The sequence below is a fragment of the Bos grunniens genome, chromosome 3 (assembly GCF_055505025.1).
Source record: "Bos grunniens cultivar Pamir isolate PY7600 chromosome 3, Bosgru_T2T1.0, whole genome shotgun sequence".
Classification (NCBI taxonomy): domain Eukaryota; kingdom Metazoa; phylum Chordata; class Mammalia; order Artiodactyla; family Bovidae; genus Bos; species Bos grunniens.
In genome coordinates this window covers 120164895-120184273 of record NC_141167.1, presented here as the reverse complement: position 1 = coordinate 120184273, position 19379 = coordinate 120164895, and the positions used below count along the sequence as shown (strand labels likewise).

The 19379-nt window shown below is 38.4% G+C and overlaps 1 protein-coding gene across 5 annotated transcripts in view; it reads right to left on the bottom strand.

The window, feature by feature from the left end:
* Positions 1–19379, bottom strand: part of MAEL (maelstrom spermatogenic transposon silencer) — a 56477-nt gene that overhangs the window by 19376 nt on the left and 17722 nt on the right. For 2 of the 5 annotated variants that reach the window (XM_086393896.1, XM_086393897.1), the window contains 4 exons: positions 12237–12361; positions 11394–11448; positions 11133–11274; positions 10400–10793 (listed from right to left, as the gene is read on the bottom strand). In XM_086393896.1, coding sequence (XP_086250022.1) covers positions 10505–10793; positions 11133–11274; positions 11394–11448; positions 12237–12361 — 611 coding nt within the window. In that variant the 3' untranslated portion in view covers positions 10400–10504. Of the gene's footprint in view, positions 1–10399; positions 10794–11132; positions 11275–11393; positions 11449–12236; positions 12362–14689; positions 15022–19379 lie in introns of those variants that run through there. The other 3 variants (XM_086393894.1, XM_086393895.1, XM_086393898.1) reach the window with 2 other exon arrangements.

Here is a 19379-nt window from a genome sequence, read left to right as displayed (position 1 = left end):
CATTTTAACTGAAGGTGAAATGCAACATACAAAGTAAAGCATTCTATAATTGCTACTGGTCAGTCTAGAAATAGTTGAAATTGCCTAAACAAGTACAAATTTTTTATTTTTCAAAGAAGTCATATGTAGTATTTTTATTTTTATTGCAGTATAGTTGATTTACAATATTGTGTGAGTTTTAGGTACACAGCATAGTGATTTGGTATTTTCACAGATTATATTCCATTACAGGTTATTACTAGATAATGGTATAGTAATTCCCTGTGCCATACAGTATATCCTTGTTGTGTATCTATTATGTATATATTAGTTTGAATCTGATCATCCCATACTCCTAAATTTCTTCCTCCTTCACCCTCTTTCCCTTTGGTAACCACTCTAGTCTGCCTTCTGTATCTGTGACTCTGTTTCTCATTTGAATATATATTTGCTTATTATTCTTGATTATCTAACAACTGTAATCTTTCAAAATTTTAGTCAATAAACCATTGAGAAAATATTGATTTGTCTCTGAAATCTTCTATTGATATTATCTCACAAGATCAAGAAAGAACCAGCATCAAAATCTGCATAAAAGGTGTCTATCACTGGCTTGGTAGAAAATCCTGAGATAATAGTGCAGTTATCTTTTAAGAAATGCTGCACTACCACTCTGGATGGCACAGAGACAGTAAAGTCTAAAAACACAGACAATGATTCTGGATATGAAATTTTAGGCATACTTTAGTGAGTGGCTGAGGCAATGGTATATAAATCTAAATATCCTAATACATCATCCATAAACTTAAAGCCTAACAAGAATAAACCAAACAAAGTACAGGCCTGCAGCATAACTAAGAGAACATTATAAGACTACAAGCATCAGTTACCTATAAATAGAGGGAAAAAAAACCACCTCTTAATTTCCAATGGAGTCATTTCTCAAGTTCACACCCAAGCCTTTACATAACTTCATATAGAGAGTGGAGCCCAGAAAACATGAGGGAAGAGAGAAGGGAAATGAAGAGCCCAAGATTAAATCATAATCATTCCCACAATGAAGAGGTCCATAAATATTCAGAATCCTGGTAAGATCAGAGCACTGACTACAGGAAAGGGATTTAAAAGTGCGTGAAGACTCTAGAAGGCGGCCTGGAAGGCAATGTTTCTAGGCAGCAGAAGGCAAGAGGAAAAAGTCCTTCAGAGATTGTGTGAGGGGTAAAAAAGCAAAGAGGGGGAAATTTAATATTTTCCAGAACAAGGAAAGCAGAAGAAAAAAAAAAAAGTAAAGAAATAACCACACCCCCACCGCCCTGAAAGCATTCAAAGAAACCATACTTTATTTTACACTGACAGAAGAGGGAGCACTTAAACTATACATTTCAAACCATCGGAAATAACCACCTCTGTCCAAGAAATGCAAAGGAACAACACAAAGCCACTGCAGGAGAAAACAGAAAACGAGAATCACTGTCACTGATAACTCTCCCCACCCTCACTCCTGCCCAACCCCCATCCCCCCCCCACAAAAAAAAACACGAAGGAGAAGAAAACTGTAACGTAACACCATAACAGAACAAGGACTTCCGGGGTGGCTCAGTAGTAAAAAACAACAACATAAAAATCCACCCGCCAATGCAGGAGATGCACGTTTGATCCCTGGGTCAGGAAGATCTCCTGCACAAAGAAAATGGCAACCCACTCCAGTACCTTTGCTTGGGAAATCCCATGGACAGAGGAGCCTGGAGGGTTGCAGTCCATGGGGTTGCAAAGAGTTGGATACTACTTAGCGACCACACACACATTCTACACTGTTATTAATATACGAATTAAATATCCTCAAACAAAAATCCTGATAATATGAAAACATGGCCTAAATAAGAAACTTCAAAACTAAGAACAAAAATAAGACATAAGGGTTGACAAAACTCAGAAAAGAAAAATCATATAGGAAAATAACTGAATTTCAAACTACCTAAGGAAGAACAGATACAAATGAGAAGTGAAAAACTAAAGAAACTGGAAAACTAACATGAGAATAAGAGATTAATGAAAGATGAAACAGGGGTGAGAAAGAGTGACCATAAAGATAGGTAAAATAAACCAAACATACATATATCAGACATCCTTAAGAAAAATGAAATAGAAAAAAATATTACACTACAATCTAAGAAAAATATCCAGAAATAAGACCTGATTCTGCACACTAAAAGGGGTTGCCAAAGACCTGGGAAAACTGACCTGCAATAATGAACTCAGAGACATACCCCAGTGAAACTGTTAGACTTTAGGACTTCCCTGGTGGGACAGTGGTGGAGAATCCACCTGCCAAAACAGGAGGCATAGGTTCAATCTCTGTCCAGGAAGAGTCCATATGTGGTGGGGCAACTAAGCTCATGGGCCTCAACTACTGAAGCCCACTCACCCTAGGGCCCATGCTCCGCAACGAGAGCAGCCACCACAGTGAGAAGCCTGTGCACCACAACTAGAGGAAACCCACGCACAGCAGTAAAGACCCAGCACAAGAAGGAATAAATGAATAAATACATTTCTTAAAAAACTATTAGAGTTTAAAGATGAAAAAAAATCATTCTTAAGGTCTCCAGGCAAAAAAGATTAAAAAAAAAAAATCAAGAGAATTTAATGACCAAACTTCTAAATAACAACATAAAGCAATAACAGTACAGCTGTATTTTTTAAAAACTCAAGGAAATAAAATGCAAACCAATGGAAAAAGTTTTAAGCACGCAAGAACACAGTTACTGTCATTCCCAAGAGCCCTTGATCAATCTACTAGATCAAGATTCAGCAAACTTGTTCTGTAAAGGCATCAAATAACACAGCAACCACTTTTAACTATAGGAGATGTCCTAAGACACAGGCATAAACAATAGTAATGAGACCACCCCATTTTCAATATAAAACAGATCAAGCAGAGAAAAAACAAAGAGCTAACACAGCTTAAATGACATAATAATGTAGAGCTTACAGGTACTTGTCAAAAGTTGCACCCTGACAAATACATATTGTTCTCATATATCCATAAAACAGTCCAAAAATTGATTATTTAATTTGCAAAACACTGGTAACTTTCATAAGGTAGAAATGTTATAAACAATACTTTGAACAGAATTCAAAGACATTAAAGTTTACTAACAAAAAATCAGAAAGGCTTTCTTTCCATCTGGACATTTAAAAGCCTCAAATTAACTCTTGGGTTAAAGAGAGCTGGAACTACAGAATTAAAAAAAAAAATGACAAAATGCTATGTCAACAACTTACGGGATGCACTGAAAGCCATGTCTGAGAAAATTCACTCTACTAAAAACACTTATCAATTAAAAAATCAAAAAGGTTAACACTGAGCCCACAAATCTAAACAAAGAATCACAAAGTACCAAGAATACAAAAACAGAAATGAATGAGGGACAAAAAATTAGATCTAATAAATTGAAATCCTGCTGTTTAAAAAAAAAGACAATGCACGAGGTGTGATTTAGGAGGGGAAAGCAGAAGCACAAATATATAAGAAACCAATGAAACAAGGAATTTTAAATTATAAGAGACTTAGTTTGCAGACTTAAATAAGTCTGGAAACCTACATGAAATGAATAATTTCCTAGGGAAGTACAGATTACCAAAATTGATGCAATTAAAGTTAGAAAGTCTAATCAAGTCAACTTTCATAGAACAAAGTTCAGTTCAGTCGCTCAGTCGTGTCCGACTCTTTGCGACCCCATGAATCGCAGCACGCCAGGCCTCCCTGTCCATCACCAACTCCTGGAGTTCACCCAGACTCACGTCCATCGAGTCAGTGATGCCATCCAGCCATCTCATCCTCTGTCGTCCCCTTCTCCTCCTGCCCCCAATCCCTCCCAGCATCAGAGTCTTTTCCAATGAGTCAACTCTTCACATGAGGTGGCCAAAGTACTGGAGTTTCAGCTTTAACATCATTCCTTCCAAAGAAATCTCAGGGCTGATCTCCTTCAGAATGGACTGGTTGAATCTCCTTGCAGTCCAAGGGACTCTCAAGAGTCTTCTCCAACACCACAGTTCAAAAGCATCAGTTCTTCAGCACTCAGCTTTCTTCACAGTCCAACTCTCACATCCATACATGACCACTGGAAAAACCACAGCCTTGACTAGACGGACCTTTGTTGGCAAATGTCTCTGCTTTTCAATATGCTATCTAGGTTGGTCATAACTTTTCTTCCAAGGAGTAAGCGTCTTTTAATTTCATGGCTGCAGTCACCATCTGCAGTGATTTTGGAGCCCCAAAAAGTTATCACCCCACAAAAACTCACCAGTCTCAGATACGCACAATGTGAGAAAAATTTTAAAACAAACTTGAAAGACCCAAACACAGATCTGAACAGTGAAAAGACATCTGTCCTTGGATAGAATTCATATGTAAAGATTTCAGTTCTCAAGTTAGTTTATAAATTTAATGCAATCCAAGGAACTTTACAGAACTTCCCTGGTGGCTCAGAATGTAAAGAATCTGCCTGCAATGCAGGAGACCCAGGTTTGATTCCTAGGTCAGGAAGATCCCCTGGAGAAGGGAATGGCTACCCACTCCAGTATTCTTGCCTGAAGAATCCCAAAGACAGAGGAGCCTGGTGGGCTGCAGTCCCCAGGGTCACAAAGAGTCAGACATGACTGAGTGACTAACACTTAAAAGAAATTTTATAGAACTAGACTGAACTGTTTTGTTTGAACTGTGCTAATATACTACATATTCAAAATGTAATAAAACCAACAAATATGGGCAAAAACAAACTGGAATAAATCAAGCAAATAAACTATTTCAAATGAATAATTTAACCACAGTGAAGGAGAAAAGAAAGAACAAATTCCAGTAATTTTTTTTTTTTTGGCCATATCCTGCAGCATGAGGGATCTTAGCTTCCTGACCAGAAATCAAACCCTGTGCCCCTTGTAGTGGAGCATGAGCTCTTAACCACTGGACCACCAGTCCCTCACCAATAACTTTTTGACTAACCTCTGACTAACAAAACTGAAAAAAAGATTCTAAACTGTTAATATGTCTTTTTAAAATGGTGGTATCACTTAATTTTACAACAACCTAATACATTCTAGGACTGAACCAACAAAATTGTTGAGCATCAGGTTTTTCCACACAGAAAAGCAATACAAAAATGGAAAACTAGAGAACTCTATGGTTTTAAATGGCAATTGCAGGTTTATGTATGAACTCATGATGAGATGAAGACAGAGAGGGAGGAGGAAAGGGAGGAAGGAGTGGGCAGGTGAGTCTAGCCACGTAAAAATGTGTATTAAGGGTAGTACACAACACATTTCCTAGCTCTCTCCACTAAGGAGAACTAGAACCAAAGATGCTCTAGTAGGAATGAACACCTTGCACCCAGATTCTATCTCCTAAATACTCTCCTCCATTAAACAGAATCAGGGTTCCTTGGATAAATGGCTAATTTAAAGCTAGAGAAGGGAAAGTAAAAGATGAACCTGGAATATTTGGAGCTGGAAAAGCAAAGAAACACTTGAATGAGGCAGCATTGTAAAATTTGACAACAACAAAAGCCAAACTCCAAACAAACAACAAAGAAACCACTGGCTATAAAGAAACCAATCTGAGCAAAAAATAAGTTAATAAGACATTACAGCTCACTGAATAAGATACTAGGAATATATAAGTCCATAGTCATAAAAGAAAAAAAAAAGTCAGCAAAAAGGAAAAGCTTCTTACAGTAGAATGCTAGTAAATGCCGAGACAACAACCAAATTAGAGCACCACCATTTCACAAATATAGTCATAACTGACTAGCAGATGATAAGCTAGCAGATTAAAGATTAAAGAATAGATAATCTACCAAATTTCAAAGACTCTCCAAACAGAATATTAATTGTACAGTGAAAAAGAGTAACTTTTCAATGGAAAAATTTGGCTGACATTATCTCAAGCAAGTGATCAAAGTTATCAGTAATGAGATTAAAATCAGATGCCTCCAGATCTGACACATCTGAGAAGAGACATCACTTTTGAAGTACTCTTGCTAAAAATATACAACCTCATACTGGTGAAATTATTTGCAGGGAAGCAATAAGACACAGACATAGAGAACAGACTTATGGACATGGAAGAAGGGGAGGAAGGTGAGAGTGGATATATGGAGAGAGTGACATGGAAATATACATCACAGTATATAAAATAGATGCCAATGGGAATTTGCTGTATGACTCAAGGAACTCAATCTGAGGCTCTGTAACAACCTAGACCAGAAGGACGGGGAGAGAGGTGGGAGGGAGGTTCAAGAGGGAGGGGGGATATATATATATATATAGAGAGAGAGAGAGAGGGTATATATATATAGTTGATTCATGTTGATGTTTGGCAGAAACCAACACAATACTATAAAGCAATTATCCTTCAATTAAAAATAAATAAATTACACACACATACAACCCCAATCTAACCATGAGGAAATATAAGCAAACTCATACTGAGAAAAATTTTACAAAGTAACTGGCCTGCACTCTTCAAAAAGGTCAAGACCACCAAAGTCTAAGATTAATGAATAATTCCAGGTTAAAAGGATCCTAAAGAGACATAATAACTAAATGTAACATGTCATCCTGGGTTGGACCCTAGGTGTTTATTTTTTGCTAAAGAAGACCTTATTAGAACTAGCAAAATATGAATATAGCCTTTAGATTAGACAGTAGTATTGATCACACGGACCACAGCCATGTCTAACGCAATGAAACTAAGCCATGCCGTGTAGGTCCACCCAAAACGGATGGGTCATAGCGGAGAGGTCTGACAGAATGTGGTTCGCTGGAGAAGGGAATGGCAAACCACTTCAGTATTCTTGCCTTGAGAACCCCATGAACAGTATGAAAAGGCAAAATGATAGGATACTGAAAGGGGAACTCCCCGGGTCGGTAGATGCCCAATATGCTACTGGAGATCAGTGGAGAAATTACTCCAGGAAGAATGCATGGAACCAAAGCAAAAACAATACCCAGTTGTGGATGTGACTGGTGATAGAAGCAAGGTCTGGTGCTGTAAAGAGCAATATTGCATAGGAACTTGGAATGTTCAGATCAGATGTTAGGTCCATGAATCAAGGCAAATTCAGTTCAGTTACTTCAGTCACTCAGTCGTGTCTGACTCTTTATGACCCTATGAATCGCGGCACACCAGGCCTCCCCGTCCATCACCAACTCCCGGAGCTCACTCAAACTCACGTCTATCAAGTCTGTGATGCCATCCAGCCATCTCATCCTCTGTCGTCCCCTTCTCCTCTGGCGCCCAATCCCTCCCAGCATCAGAGTCTTTTCCAATGAGTCAGCTCTTTGTATGAGGTGGCCAAAGTACTGGAGTTTCAGCTTTAGCATCATTCCTTCCAAAGAATACCCTGGGCTGATCTCCTTTTGAATGGACTGGTTGGATCTCCTTGCAGTCCAAGGGACTCTCAAGAGTCTTCTCCAACACAAGGCAAATTGGAGTGGTCAAATAGGAGATGGCAAGACTGAAAGTCAACATTCCCGGAATCAGCAAACTAAAATGGACTGAAATGGGTGAATTTAACTCAGATGACCATTATATCTACTACTGTGGGCAAGAATCCCCTAGAAGAAATGGAGTAGCCATCATGGTCAACAAGAGTTCGAAATGCAGTACTTGGATGAAATCTCAAAAATGACAGAATGATCTCTGTTCGTTTCCAAGGAAAATCATTCAATCCAAATCATTCCAAATCAAAATCATTCAATCACGGTAATCCAAGCCTATGCCCCAACCAGTAACGCTGAAGAAGCTGAAGTTGAATGGTTCTATGAAGACCTACAAGAGATTTTAGAACTAACACCCAAAAAAGATGTCCTTTTCATTATAGGGGACTGGAATGCAAAAGTAGGAAGTCAAGAAACACCTGGGGTAACAGGCAAATTTGGCCTTGGAGTATGGAATGAAGCAGGACAAAGGCTAACAGAGTTTTGCTAATGGAGTTTGCTGGTCATAGCAAACACCCTCTTCCAACAACACAAGAGAAGACTCTACACATGGACATCACCAGATGGTCACACTGAAATCAGACTGATAATATTCTTTGCAGCCAAAGATGGAGAAGCTCTATACAGTCAACAAAAACAAGACTGGGAGCTGACTGTGGCTCAGATCATGAACTCCTTATTGCCAAATTCAGACTGAAATTGAAGAAAGTAGGGAAAACCACTAGACCATTCAGGTATGACCTAAATCAAATCCCTTATGATTATACAGTGGAAGTAAGAAATAGATTTAAGGGACTAGACCTGATAGACAGAGTGCCTGATGAACTATGGATGGCGGTTCATGACACTGTACAGGAGACAGGGATCAAGACCATCCTCATGGAAAAGAAATGCAAAAAAGCAAAATGGCTGTCTGAGGAGGCTTTACAAATAGCGGTGAAAAGGAGAGAAGTGAAAAGTAGAGGAGAAAAGGAAAGATATAAGCATCTGAATGCAGAGTTCCAAAGAATAACAAGGAGAGATAAGTAAGCCTTCCTCAGCGATCAATGCAAAGAAATAGAGGAAAACAATTGAATGGGAAAGACTAGAAATCTCTTCCAAAAAATTAGAGATACCAAGGGAACATTTCATGCAAAGATAGGCTCCATAAAGGACAGAAATGGTATGGACCCAAGAGAAGCAGTGATATTAAGAAGAGGTGGCAAGAAAACACAGAAGAACTCTACAAAAAAGAGCTTCATGACCCAGATAATCATGATGGTGTCATTACTCACCTAGAACCAGACATCCTGGAGTGTGAAGTCAACAGGGCCTTCGAAAGCATCACTACGAACAAAGCTAGTGGAGGTGATGGAATTCCAGTTGAGCTATTTCAAATTCTGAAAGATGATGCTGTGAAAGTGCTGCACTCAATATGCCAGCATATTTGGAAAACTCAGCAGTCACCACAGGACTGGAAAAGGTCAGTTTTCATTCCAATCCCAAAGAAAGGCAATGCCAAAGAATGCTCATACTACCGCACAATTGCACTCATCTCACACGCTAGGAAAATAATGCTCAAAATTCTCCAAGCCAGGCTTCAGCAATACGTGAACCATGAACTTCCAGATGTTCAAGCTGGATTTAGAGAAGGCAGAGGAACCAGAGATCAAATTGCCAACATCTGCTGGATCATGGAAAAAGCAAGAGAGTTGCAGAAAAACATCTATTTCTGCTTTATTGACTGTGCCAAAGCCTTTGACTGTGTGGATCACAATAAACTGTGGAAAATTCTGAAAGAGATTGGAATACCAGACCACCTGATCTGCCTCTTGAGAAACCTATATGCAGGTCAGGAAGCAACAGTTAGAACTGGACATGGAACAACAGACTGGTTCCAAATAGGAACAGGAGTATGTCAAGGCTGTATATTGTCACCCTGTTTATTTAACTTCTATGCAGAGTACATCATGAGAAACACTGGGCTGGAAGAAGCACAAGCTGGAATCAAGATTGCCGGGAGAAATATCAATAACCTCAGATATGCAGATGACACCACCCTTATGGCAGAAAGTGAAGAGGAACTGAAGAACCCCTTGATGAAAGTAAAAGAGGAAATTAAAAAGTTGGCTTAAAGCTCAACATTCAGAAAATGAAGATCATGGCATCTGGTCCCATCAGTTTATGGGAAATAGATGGGGAAACAGTGGAAACAGTGTCAGACTTTATTTTTTTGGGGGGCTCCAAAATCACTGCAGATGGTGACTGCAACCATGAAATTAAAAGATGCTTACTCCCTGGAAGGACAGTTATGACCAACCTAGATAGCATATTCAAAAGTAGAGACATTACTTTGCCAACAAAGGTCCATCTAGTCAAGGCTACGGTTTTTCCAGTGGTCATGTATGGATGTGAGAGTTGGACTGTGAAGACAGCTGAGCGCCGAAGAGTTGATGCTTTTGAACTGTGGTAGGGGAGAAGACTCTTGAGAGTCCCTTGGACTGCAAGGAGATGCAACCAGTCCATCCTAAAGGAGATCAGTCCTGGGTGTTCACTGGAAGGACTGATGCTGAAGCTGTAACTCCAGTACTTTGGCTACCTCATGTGAAGAGCTGACTCACTGGAAGAGACCCTGATGCTGGGAGGGATTGGGGGCAGGAGGAGAAGGGGACGACAGAGGATGAGATGGCTGGATGGCATCACGGACTCGATGGACGTGAGTTTGAGTGAACTCCGGGAGTCGGTGACGGACAGGGAGGCCTGGCGTTTTGTGATTCATGGGGTCGCAAACAGTCGACACTACTGAGCAACTGAACTGAACTGATTGTAGCAATGTTAATATACTGTTTTGATAACTGTATTGTGGCAATACACATGTTCCTGTTCTTACGAACATTTCTGATATTCAGGGTGAAAAGGCATGGGGCAGCAACTCACTCTTAAGTGGTTGAGAAAAAGAAACTGTTTATTTTTATAAACATATTAAAATATTAACAATTAGAATCTGAGAATGGTATATACAATTTCCTTGTACTGCTGCTAAGTAACTTCAGTCGTGTCTGATTCTGTGTGACCCCATAGACGGCAGCCCACCAGGCTCCCTGGTCCCTGGGATCCTCCAGGCAAGAACACTGGAGTGGGTTGCCATTTCCTTCTCCAATGCCTGAAAGTGAAAAGTGAAAGTGAAGTCGCTCAGTCGTGCCCGACTCTTAGCGACCCCATCGACTGGGGCCCACCAGGCTCCTCCATTCATGGGATTTTCCAGGCAAAAGTACTGGAGTGGGGTGCCATTGCCTTCTCCGTTCCTTGTACTAGAGTCTTTCAAATTTTCTGTAAGCCTGAAATATCAAAATAAAAAATACTTTCCATTTCATTTTTATATTTCTTATAAGAATTCTACGTAATAGAGTCTTTATTTAAATGGATACTATATACTTTCATCAATACAGACACTCTAAATGATAAAATACTGTCATTTTATTTATTATTTTGCTTTTGCTTTTAGTGATAAACAAATTAACAATGTATCTTATAATCAGTGAAACCTTATATTCAAGGAAATACAATGATTCCAAAGTTTCATAGGAAAGTCATGCTTTAAATGGCACAAACTAATCCTACTGTATTTCTCAGTTCAGAAAAAAGTCAGAATGATTATCACAAAATCACATAAGTACCTTGTGTTGCTGGAATAATCCCACATGGCCACCTCTAGGAGGCTCCGAACCCAGGTCTTGGAAGGCTCCTTCAGAAATTTTTGCTGGTAGATCCCTACTACAAGATCCTCTACAGTGAGAAGTTCTAGATCTTGTCTGATTTCTTCCATTGGTAAATAAAAACAAACATAAAATTAGTGAATTCAGGTAGACAGAACATGTAAATGAAAATGGAAACACACATACTAAAATGCATTTGAGCAGTGACCCAGTTTAACTTACCTGATGACTTTGCCATATGCTTCAAACACCAGTTGACTCTGGCTCTATCATCAGACTAGAGAAGGGAAAAAATTTTACTTGTATTTTCTTCTATCCTGTTACTTTCAATTAATAAGGCCCTTTCAAACTGTGGGAGGGAGGATGGGGAAGGGGAAGGGAAAGGCTGAAGAGTCCACGATAACTAAATGAGAATGGTTAAAAAAAAAAAAAAGGGCAACATATACTAGAAAATACTGCTAATAATAACCAGTTACGTTCATAAGGCATTGTTAATATACTTTATGAACAGCAAGTGAGACTTAAGGTAGGCAAACGAAACCAATGTTCAGAAAAAGATAAGGTGATTTATGTTCATGGTGAGAAATGTTTGATTTTTACTGTTTTATTAATAAAACAGTAAGGTTAAAACCCAATTCTACTACACCAAGCCTGAAAGAATTTACACAAAACAAAGAATAAAATTACAAAAAGAAGATCAAGGAATTACTACAAAAATAGTTCTGAATAAATGGTACTCTTGCCTGGAAGTGATAGGTGTACAACTAGAAACCCATCCTTCAGGGTAAAAAGATATTGAAGATATTTCAGAAGGAGGAACTATAAACATGAAATCTACCAAAGGTGAAATATATTCAGTTACTGCAGTCTTCAAAATCCGTCCAATATTACACAAATGTAGAAGAAAAGGCATTATACATACCTAATTACATTCAAAGCAACTAAAAATGAACATATTTTAACACACAGTTAAGACACAGGCGAAAGTTCTTTCTTTGGGTATCTTTCATGGATCTTCTATTTTCTAAGTAGATGACTTAAAAGAAATTCTTATGTTGAAATTACCTTGCAGTAGATAGGTGGCCAGTTCCCTGGGTTTGGATGAATGAATCTATAAAGATTTTCTAACACAGTTGCTTGGTCATGCCCAGATTCAAAGTGTGAAATAGGAATCTTGTGACTAGAATCACCTGAAGGAAATGAAAAGGTAGGTAGGAGTTAAAATTTGACCAAGACAGATATTATGGATTAGGTATAGAAGGGTGGGTATAGGAAGGAGTAATGGGTAACTTGTATTTAAGTACTTGTACAAAGCCTGGTTATGGTCAGGTACTTTACAAATTTTATCCCATAATATTATAAAATAGGTAATATATACCTGTGGCGGATTCATTTTGATATTTGGCAAAACTAATACAATTATGTAAAGTTTAAAAATAAAAAAAAAAAAAATAGGTAATATACATATTAAAGAAGAGGGAACTGAGAATCACAGAAGTTAACAGTAAGTTAACAGCTGGTGAACAGTGGAGTCAGGACTCAAGCCCAGGCTTGTTAAGTGAAAGCAGCAGTGTTTTCACCATTTCTAAGCTGCTCTTCACGAATCTGTTTTATTAAAAAGACTGGAGACCTTGTAAACCAGTAATGACTGGTTTTTAGAAGGTTGTAAAATGGTATTTCCACTTCCAGTAAAATACAGACGAAGTAATACAAACTTCCCACAAAAATTTAGGATATCAAAAACAGCTACAGTAGCAAGGAATTATTAGGTCAAAAGCAAAATAAGCCACAGAGGTGATCAAATGCAAAGAGAGGTGATCAAAATGCAAAGAGAGGTGATCAAAATGCAAAGAAGTCAGAGAGGTCAGCCTAACTCTGGAGGCAGTTTTTACCCTGGAGTCATTTGCTAATTCCTTAATAGAAAGTTTACTGGCTAAGAAGTTGTGTTTCAGACAGCTTTGGGGGCCTGGTTTGTGAGACCCCTGGTGTCTAGAAAAAGCAATCATAAATCCTTTCTAGAAGAGAAATATCAACCTCAAGTTACCTTAAACCATTTTTTTTCCCCAGATAATCTATATGAATAAACCAGGTAAACACACACGAAAGAGAGAACCAAGACAAAGTTGAAAGACAAAATCGAGTCCAGAAGCGGAAGTTTCTGGACATAGATTTTAAATAATCATGCTTATTATTTGATGAGATCAAATTACAAATTTCAACATAAAATTGGAAACTATTAAGAAAAAGAATGCTAGGAACTCTCTGGTGGTCTAGTGATGGGGACTCGGCATTTTCACTGCTGGGGCCCTGGGTTCGATCCTTCAAGCAGCACTGTGCAGCCAATTAAAAAAATAATACAGGAAGAGTTCAAGTTCTGGTAATGACAGACTAAGGAAATGATAGAACACATCAAACACCTGCTTGAAGGCACTGCAGAGACACAAATGAAGAGAGGAATTTTAAGTCCAAAATCTTAAAATGAAGAAATCCTACAGAGCTGAATCTGGCAGTTGGGTAGAAGAGATACAGAGACTGAGAAACTGAGATTTCTACAGACCTAGAGCTAGTAAGAATTTAATATATTACTCCAGAATTACTTGTGTATATATAAAAATTTATTAAAAATACTCAATTGTCTTCTGGCCTCCACTGTTTATGCTGTGAAGCCCATTATAAACTTTACTGATGATTTCTTTGCATGTGTGCCAAGTCATATCTACTGTTCAGCACTCAAAAATGACAAGACCTGTTAAGAGAGCTGAATATGTGACTGAACATCAAGATAAACAGACTACAAAAATATATCCAAAAAAGAAGATCGCCCTAATAGTTAACCAACATAAAACTTTAAAAAAACAAGGCTTATTATGTTCAAGGAAATAAAATTACTGATAACTTAAACAGAACCATAAAAAAGAACAAATGTAGACTCAAAAACTGAAAATACATTCCCCAAACCATTTTAGAATGGCAAAACAGCCTTGATGAGAAAATAAAGATTAACCTCAGGTTTAACATGAATGCACAAATCCTAAAACAAACTATTGGCTTGTCCAAAAAGTTTGGTTTTTCTGTAAAATGGCTCTAGTAGTGCTTTAGGTGTCTTTAACTTCATTCAAAACAGTTTTGTTCCACTGTATTATAACAGTTGTCATACCAGTGTGCATTTTAAAGAGTTTACCAAAACTGCTGAATTTTTGTGAAGCCATTTTAATACTGAAGACGGAAGGGAAAAAAAGCCACATTTTCAGAATAATATGCTTTATTATTTCAAGGTAAAAACACAACTGAAGCACAAAGAAAGATTTGTGAAGTATATAGAAAAGGTCTTGTGACTGATCAGATGTGCCAAAAGTGGTTTGCACAGTTTCATGGTAGAGATTTCTTGCTGGACGATGCTTCATGGTTGGGCAGACCAGTTGAAGGTGACAGCAATCAAACTGAGATATCGAGAACAATGAACTTTATTCCACATGGGAGATAAGTGACATACTCAAAATATCCAACTCAACCACTGAAAATCAAAACACTATGGTAACTGCTTTTATTAAATATGTTTGGGCTGCACATGAGGAAAAAAAAACACAACCTTCTTGATCATATTTCTGAATGCAATTCTCTACTTAAAACATAACAAAAACATTTCGTTTTCTGAATAAATTGTGATGGGTGATAAAAAGCAGATATAGTATAATAATGTAAGTGGAAGATATCACGGGGAAAGCAAAATGAACCACCACCAACCACACCAAAGGCCGATCTTCATCCAAAGAAGGTGATGGTGTGTACATGATGGGACTGGAAGGGATGAGCTTCTTCTGGAAAACCAAACGATTCATTCCAATAATTACTACTCCCAATTAGACCAACAGAAAGCAGCACTCAATGAAAAGCATCCAGAATTAGCCAAAAGAAAACATAGAATCTTCCATCAGGATAACACAAGTTTGCATGTTTCTTTGATGACCAGGCAAAAGCTGTTAAAGCTTGGCTGGGAAGTTCTCATTTATCCACCATACTCACTAGCCACTGCACCTTCAAATTTCCATTTATTTTGATCTTTACAAACTTCTTTTAAAGAAAAAAAATTTCAATTCTCTGGTGTAAAAGGCACCTGGAATAATTCTTTGTTCTAAAAGGAAGATGGAATTATGAAGTTGCTGAAAAATGGTAGAAGTTAGTGGAAAAAAATGGTGAATCACTGTTTAATAAAGCTCTTGGTAAAAATGAAAAACGTGTCCTTTATTTTTACTTTTTAAAAACCAAAGGAACTTTTTGATCAACCCATATTAGCAAAGTGAATCCAGCAATTTATTTAAGAGTTATATAGTGAAAATGTTGGATTTGTTCGTGGAATGTAAGGTTAGTTTTTAAGATTAGTAAATCACCATATAAACAAAAGACACAAATCATCTGATATACAGAAAAAGTATTCATTAAAATATGCAACTGATATCTCTAGTGAAAGTGGGAACAAAAGGGAACTTCTTTATCCTGATAAACAGTATATACCAAAACTAAAAAAGAGAGAGAAAAACGATAGCAAACAGAACACTCACTGGTGAAAGATTAGAAACTAGAGTTCACAGCCAACACACTAGGACAAACAGGTTTTAAACGTTTTAAATAAAAGATACAGACTAGAAGAAGTCATTTCACAAATATAAGGAACTTTCTAAAAACCTCAGTTTAGCAAAGGTGGGATAAAACCAAAACAAAAAATAAACAATTAGAAAATATAATTTTGATTCAATTAAAAAAATACTAAAGAGAATAATTTTTAAATAAAATTAATTTTATTTCTGAGAAAAAAATATAATTGAGATCTATTACATATAATTAGCAAGAAAAATGATAAGCTATAACTAATAAGATAAAGACTATAGAGAAAACTAAGACTTTATTATAAAGAACTACACATTTAAAAAATAAGAGTAGCTCTATATTAAAACATTTCTAACTGGGGAATTTTTGCAGAAACCAATGCCAGTGGCATTAATATGTCTCTGGTCAAAAATGTGTAAACATAAAGAATATCATGAAGCTGTCAGTTCTTTTCAAAATGATTCAAAGATTCAAATATATTCAAAATTCTGAGATTAGTTTCTCTGCACAGAGGACAAGAAGGCAAAGTAAAAGGACCTGAGTTCACCTCCTCTCGCTAAGAGTCAGACACGACTGAGCGACTTCACTTTCCCTTTTCACTTTCATGCATTGGAGAAGGCAATGGCACCCCACTCCAGTACTCTTGCCTGGAGAGTCCCAGGGATGGGGGATCCTGGTGGGCTGCCGTCTATGGGGTCGAACAGAGTTGGACACGACTGAAGTGACTTAGCAGCAGCAGGAAACACTAAAAATCACAACTAACTGCTGAAAAACTAGCAATAAAGAAGACTGGAACCTCTCCAAAAAATATTCTACCTCCAAAAACAAAAAAAGAACACCACAACAAGATGGTGGGGGCACATTTGCAAAATAATCAAATCTCACACCTGCCAGTTGGGTGAAGCACAAACTGGAAAATATCTCAGAAGTTCTCCCACAGGCATGACAGTTCTGAGCCTTGTGTCAGGCTCCTTAGTCCGGGGGCCTGCTATTGGGAGGAGGAGCCACCAGAGCCATTTGGCTTTGAAGGCTAGCAAGGCTTGCTACAAGAGCTCCAGTGGGCTGGAGGGAAGCAGAAACCCCGGTCTTGGAGAGCACACACAAGATCTCATGTGTACCAGGACCCAGGGGGAAAAGCAGCAGCTTCATAGGAGTCTGGGCTAGACTCACCTGCTGGTCCTAGAGGATCTTCTTGCAAAGCGGGGGCTGCTGTGGTTCACTGTGGGGACAACAGCACTGGTGGAAAAGGTTCTGGGGCATGCACACTGCTGTGAGCTGTCCTGAAGGATACCATTTTAATGCCAGGTCCTAGCCCCACCCAACAGCCTGAAGGTTCCAGTGCTAAGATGCCTCAAGCCAAAAAATAAACAGGGTGGGAACATATCCCTACTCAAAAGACAAGCTGCTTAAAGTTTTCCTGAGCTCAGTGAAGTGAGTGAAGTCGCTCAGTGTCCGACTCTTTGTGACCCTATGGATTGTAGCCTACCAGGCTCCTCCCTTCCATGGGATTCTCCAGGCAAGAGTACTGGAGTGGGTTGCCATTTCCTTCTCCAGGTGATCTTCCTGAGCTCAAAGCTGCCTCTAAACACAATCTTTGCCACTGCCCTGCCCGCCAGAGGAACAGGACCCAGCTCCAACCACCAGGGGGCAGACACCAGAAGAAAAATGAATTACAACCTTGTAGCCAATGGGACTACAAAGACAGAAAGTGAAACAAAGTGGGATGACAGAGGAATAGGTTCCAGATGAAGGAACAACAACAAAAAAACACTAAGTGGAGATAGACAATCTACCTGAAAAAGAATTGAGTGTAATGACAGTAAAGAGGATCCAAAATCTTGGAAAAAGAATGGAGGCACAGACCAAGAAGATACAAGAAATGTTCAATGAAGAGCCAGATGATATAAAGAACAAACAGAGTGGTAAATGCAGTAAATGAAAAATACACTAGAAGGAATCAATAGCAAAATCAATGAGGCAGAAGAATGGATAAGTGAGCTGGAAGACAGAATGGTGGAACTCACAGCTGTGGAACAGAATAAAGAAAACAAAAGAAAAAAGAATAAAAAGAAATGAGGACAGTTTAAGAGAACTCTGAGACAATATTAAATGCATGAGAATTCATGTTATAGGGGTCCTGAAAGAAGATGTAGAGAAAGGGCCTGACAAAATATTTGAAGATATAATATCTGAAAACTTCCCTATTATGGAAAAGTCACCCAAGTTGAGGAGGCAGAGTCATGTACAGCAGAAACCCAAGGAGGAATGTGCCAAGACACATGTTAACCAAATTGATAAAAATAAAAGACAAAAGTAAAATATTAAAAGCAACAAGGGAAAAGCAACAAATAACATTAAGAGAATCCCTGTAAGGTTATCAGCTGATTCTTCAGGAAAAACTCTACAGGCCAGAAGAAAATGGTTGGACATATTTAAAATGATGAAGGGAAAAATGACAACCAAAAATACTCTACTCAGCAAGGCTCTCATTCATATTTGATGCAGAAATCAAAAGCTTTATAGACAAGTAAAAGTTGTGAGAATTCAGCACTACCAAGCCAGTTTCATAACAAATAGTACAGGAACTTCTCTAAATGGAAATGAAAAGGCTGCAACTAGAAACAAAATTACAAATAGGAAAGCTCACCAGTACACACAGTAAAAACAGGAAATCACTCACACAGAATGAGTAGAGTACAAATGCAGGATAATGGAAACACATTTGAAATTAAGAGACCAGTAACTTAATCTTGGATATATAGACTTCTATGTAAACAGATCAAGTGCTCCAACCAAAAGACATACAGTGGTTGAACGTCCAAAAATAAGACCACATATATGCTGTTTACAAGAGAACCACTTCAGATCTAGGGATACATACAGACTGAAAGCGAGGAGATGGAAAACGACATTCCATGCAAAAGAAAATCAACAAGGGAATAATCCTCGTATCAGAAAAAATGAACTTCAAAATAAAGACATACAAGATACAAAGAAGGATACTACCTAATGATCAAGTTCAGTTCAGTTGCTCAGTCATGTCCGATTCTTCGTGACCACCACGGACTGCAGCACAGCAGACCTCCCTGTCCATCACAAACTCCCAGAGTTCACACAAACTCAGGTCCATTGAGTCAGTGATGCCATCCAGCCATCTCATCCTCTGTTGTCCCCTTCTCCTCCTGCCCCCAATCCCTCCCAGCATCAGAGTCTTTTCCAGTGAGTCAACTCTTCGCATGAGGTGGCCAAAGTACTGGAGTTTCAGCTTTAGCATCATTCCTTCCAAAGAACACCCAGGACTGATATCCTTTAGAATGGACTGGTTGGATCTCCTTGCAGTCCAAGGGACTCTCAAGAGTCTTCTTCAACACCACAGCTCAAAAGCATCAATTCTTTGGTGCTCAGCTTTCTTTATAGTCCAACTCTCACATCAATACATGATTACTGGAAAAACTGTAGCTTTGACTAGACGGACCTTTGTTGGCAAAGTAATGTCTCTGCTTTTGAATATGCTGTCTAGGTTGATCATAAATTCTCTTCCCAGGAGGAAGTGTCTTTAAATTTCATGGCTGCAGTCACCATCTGCAGTGATTTTGGAGCCCC